Genomic DNA, 4,231 nt, shown 5'->3' on the forward strand with positions numbered 1-4,231 from the left:
ATATATAAAAAAAAAAATTAACATTTTACAGCAGGAAAAAAAAAATGTTGAATCAAGTCAATGTCCTAAGATCAAAGAAAAGTCAATTTCCAGAGAAACAAAAAAATCATATCGCTCTGTCCATTTCACACTGACTGTTAAGAATGCATTGATGTAAGATGGTGGGAAAATCAGCAAAGATTTTGATATTGTAGCCCCACACAGGTCTCATAAGCAAGCTTGCATTACCCCCATATAGAGGCATTCAATGGCTCATGGGGAACTANCAGAAATAAATGAAAACATTAAAAAAATTTCAAAATGACCACCTCTTACAGCAGGCAGTACAGATAGATTCTAATTTCTTATCCCTACTCTTTATGGTTCCCCTCAGCNCTCATAATACTCCTTATTAACATCATTCTCTTTTAGCCCCACTGGGCATGTTATATCATATACATATGATAGTCATTTATTGAAATAAGTAGGGGAAATAGATAAGCTAATTTTCCGAGGTTATGTTCTATTAAATTATGTTCTTAGGGTTAAATGAAACAGTTAAGTCTTGTAAGCTCATTGAATTGAATTTTATTTTGATAATAATTTTATGATGCTGTTCTCATGTAAAAGAATAGGGCCAGTGGCCTGAGGAGTACTAGATGGTAATCTTGCTAAGTCAATAAGATAACAGAAACAACAAAATATTGGCCCTAGACCTGGGAACACTTCCCTGAAATACACTTAAAACAAATATATATGTGAGATCTAGATGTGATCAAAACAAATTGAGTGCCTATTCCTTTTCAGCTAGACATCACTTTCAACACTAAAATTACTCAAATCCAAATAGTTAATTTTATGAAAATTTGATTTACTGAAATTTGTTGAGAACAGAGCTACATACTGTATTAAGCAAGAATCTTTTGGAAAGAAAAAAATAATGGGTTGTACATCTTACGGACTAGATCCCAAATGTTGCTGATTTAATTACCTTTTCCTGTTTATTCTGTTGATTCCAGATTTAATCTACAAAATTGAACTTGCAGGAGGCCTGGGAGCAGTCTTCCTCCTCTTCATACTGCTTGTGGTCATCTACAAATGCTACAATATTGAACTAATGCTCTTCTACCGACAGCATTTTGGGGGTGATGAAACTACCAATGGTAAGCTCTCTCCTGTTGTTCAAACTCAATTAAAGGGCATGAATTGTGATTATGTAAGAAAATATCCCTATTCTTAGGAGATACATGATGAAATATTTAGAGTTACAGGGCTATGACAAAGGCATGTCACCCCTCAAGTAGTTTAGAAAAGCTTTATGCATTTATGAAGAAAGAGAGCAAAGGGGAGAAAACATTAAAAACTGGTGAATCTGGATAAAGGATATATAGATGTTCTTTGAAATGATTTTATTTTTATGATTTTTCTATATGTTTGACATATACAGCTTAACAAAGAGATATTAGTTGATCATGAGCTAAAACAATTGCTCTCAAAACCCTTTCCCTTACTATGAAATAAATAAGAATAAACTACATTATTTTCCTCCATAAAATTCAAATGCAGGTACAGACAATTTTTAGCCACTCCTGGCATTGAAAAAAAATCATTTAGGAAATAGATTAAAAGCTATTGAGATTCTCTTTTTAAGGCTCACAGTGCATCTGGACCCACATATTTTGGGTGATTATAGAACCACAATCAAAAAGAACATCAAATGCTGGTGAGGATGTGTAGAAATGGGCACCCTCCTACACTATTGATGGGAATGTAAACTGGTGCAACTCCACTGGAAAACAGCGTGGAAGTTCCTCAGAAAATTAACACTAGAACTCCCCTATGACCCAGCAATAGCACTGCTAGGAATTTACCCAAGGCATACAGGGATGCTGATGCATAGGGGCACATGGACCCCAATGTTCATAGCAGCACTCTCCACAATAACCAAAACATGGACAGAGCCTAAATGTCCATCAACAGATGAATGGATCAAAAAGATGTGGTTAATCTATACAATGGAATACTACATGGCAATGATAAAGAATAAAATCTGGCAATTTGTAGTAACGTGGATGGAACTCGAGGGTGTTATGCTAAGTGAAATAAGTCAGTCAGAGAAAGACAGATACCATATGTTTTCACTCATAAGTGGAACAGGAGAAACTTAAGAGGACCATGGGGGAGGGGAAGCAGAAAAATAGTTGGTGAAAGTGAAGGAGGCAAACCATGAGAGACTTTTGAATACTGAGAACAAACTAAGGGCTGTTGGTGGAAGGGGAGAGGGAAAGGGGGGTAATGGGCATGGAGGAGGGCACTTGTTTGGATGAGCACAGGGTGTTATATGGAAACCAACTTGACAATAAACTATAAGGAAAAGAAAAAGGACATCAAAGGATAGAAATTCCAAATGTAGGGGCGCCTGGGTGGCTCAGTCGGTTAAGCGTCCGACATCGGTTCAGGTCATGATCTCATGGTTCATGGGTTCGAGCCCCGAGTCGGGCTGTGTGCTGACAGCTAGCTCAGAGCCTGGAGCCTGTTTGAGATTCTGGGTCTCCCTCTCTTTCTGACCCTCCCCTGTTCACGCTCTCTCTCTCCCTCTCAAATCAATAAAAAGTTAAAAAATTAAAAAGAAAAAAAGAAATTCCAAATGTAGCTTATAATTTTATGTTTGCCATCTATGGTCCTTGGAAATCATATGAATGAAATAACAATAAGGCATTTTATTGGGCTTTGTTTCTTTGAACATTCAAATGACTTGATTTTTCAAGAGAATAAATTACCATATTTCAAATCAATACCAATAAGAAATCATGACATGTCACTCCTTGTGCATAAAGCCCTCACCCACGAACTACTGTAAGTCTTGGAAATATGTGTGTGGAATGCCTTGGGAAAACCAAGATTAAAAAGAAGTCCATTTGTAAGTCATTAAAAAGACAGGTTAAATTTTAGTTTTCATTATGTTGAAATAATGGAAGTTCGAGGTTTTGTTTGTTTTGCTAAGATCATGGTCTTTCCTCAAAGGAGAAGGGCTCATAATTTTGTTTATTTTTATAGTGATAAAAGAAGGGCAGAGTGGTAACTGTGGAAAAGTTATTTTTTGAGGAATCTTTGATTTTGGCCCTATGGTTNTAAGATCATGGTCTTTCCTCAAAGGAGAAGGGCTCATAATTTTGTTTATTTTTATAGTGATAAAAGAAGGGCAGAGTGGTAACTGTAAAAAAGTTATTTTTTGAGGAATCTTTGATTTTGGTCCTATGGTTTCTATTGTGTAAATAATATGAGTGGGTTTTAATTCACTATATTTACATAGTAAATTAGAGAAATTCTGTTTGATGAGTACATATGCATGCTCTTTATCAAAGCAGTGTACTTATTTAACCATATAGCAGCCCATTTAGAAGTATTACAGACCCTTATTCAGACATACTTTCAAAGTGAGAGATTAGGGCCTGTTTTGACCATAATTATATGCTCCAACAATATATATATGAAAATGTGGTCAGTTGTGCTGTTTCTTTATACAACAATTAATGTAGAAAAATCTGACTTCTTACATGCATGCATAAAATAACTAGATGAATTGTGCTATTGAGGAAAAAGTCACTGTGCCAACAATTGGCTAAAGTATCCAATCGGGAATGTAAAAGATGCATAAGCAATTTGCCAATACTCTTTGTAAGTGACGATGTAATTTATTAAGGTAATCTGCAATAATTAATTATTTTCATCATGCATACCCAATAATCCAGACTAACTGGTCAGCTATAGTACATACTGATATGATTAAATTCATGCTAGCATCATAGGACATTTCAGGGATAAAATAGTCCATTTTGTGTCTATATTTCCAATGTGTCCCATGTGGTCAAAGATGCCAAATAATCTAGAGGATTTCTATTTGAGAATTATTTATTGATTCCAAACCAATTGTTTTAGGGGAAAAAATGTAATTTGGGGGAAGGGTTTTCAAGAGTTTTCATTAGGATGGGGCGCCTGGGTGGCTTAGTCGGTTAAGGCGTCCAACTTTCGCTTAGGTCATGATCTCGTGGTTCGTGGGTTCGAGCCCCGCGTCGGGCTCCGTGCTGACTGCCAGCTCAGAGCCTGGAGCCTGTTTCAGAGTCTGACCCTCCCCTGCTCATACTGTCTCTCTCTCTCTCTCCTAGAAATAAATTTAAAAAACATTAAAAAAAAAGAGTTTTCATTAGGAAAGGGAATTCAAATATTTTATATTCCTGGATGGAAACTCAAA

General features: G+C 36.1%; 1 protein-coding gene across 1 annotated transcript in view; it reads left to right on the forward strand.

The window, feature by feature from the left end:
* Window positions 1-4,231, forward strand: part of IL1RAPL2 (interleukin 1 receptor accessory protein like 2) — a gene marked incomplete at its 5' end in the record, with an annotated part of 47,968 nt that overhangs the window by 23,705 nt on the left and 20,032 nt on the right. Inside the window, one exon of the mRNA XM_077761739.1 lies at window positions 999-1,142. Within this exon, the coding sequence (XP_077617865.1) occupies window positions 999-1,142 (144 nt within the window). The remainder of the gene's footprint in view (window positions 1-998; window positions 1,143-4,231) is intronic.

Source organism: Crocuta crocuta, unplaced genomic scaffold, assembly GCF_008692635.1.
Source record: "Crocuta crocuta isolate KB4526 unplaced genomic scaffold, BGI_CrCroc_1.0 scaffold2350, whole genome shotgun sequence".
Classification (NCBI taxonomy): Eukaryota; Metazoa; Chordata; class Mammalia; order Carnivora; family Hyaenidae; genus Crocuta; species Crocuta crocuta.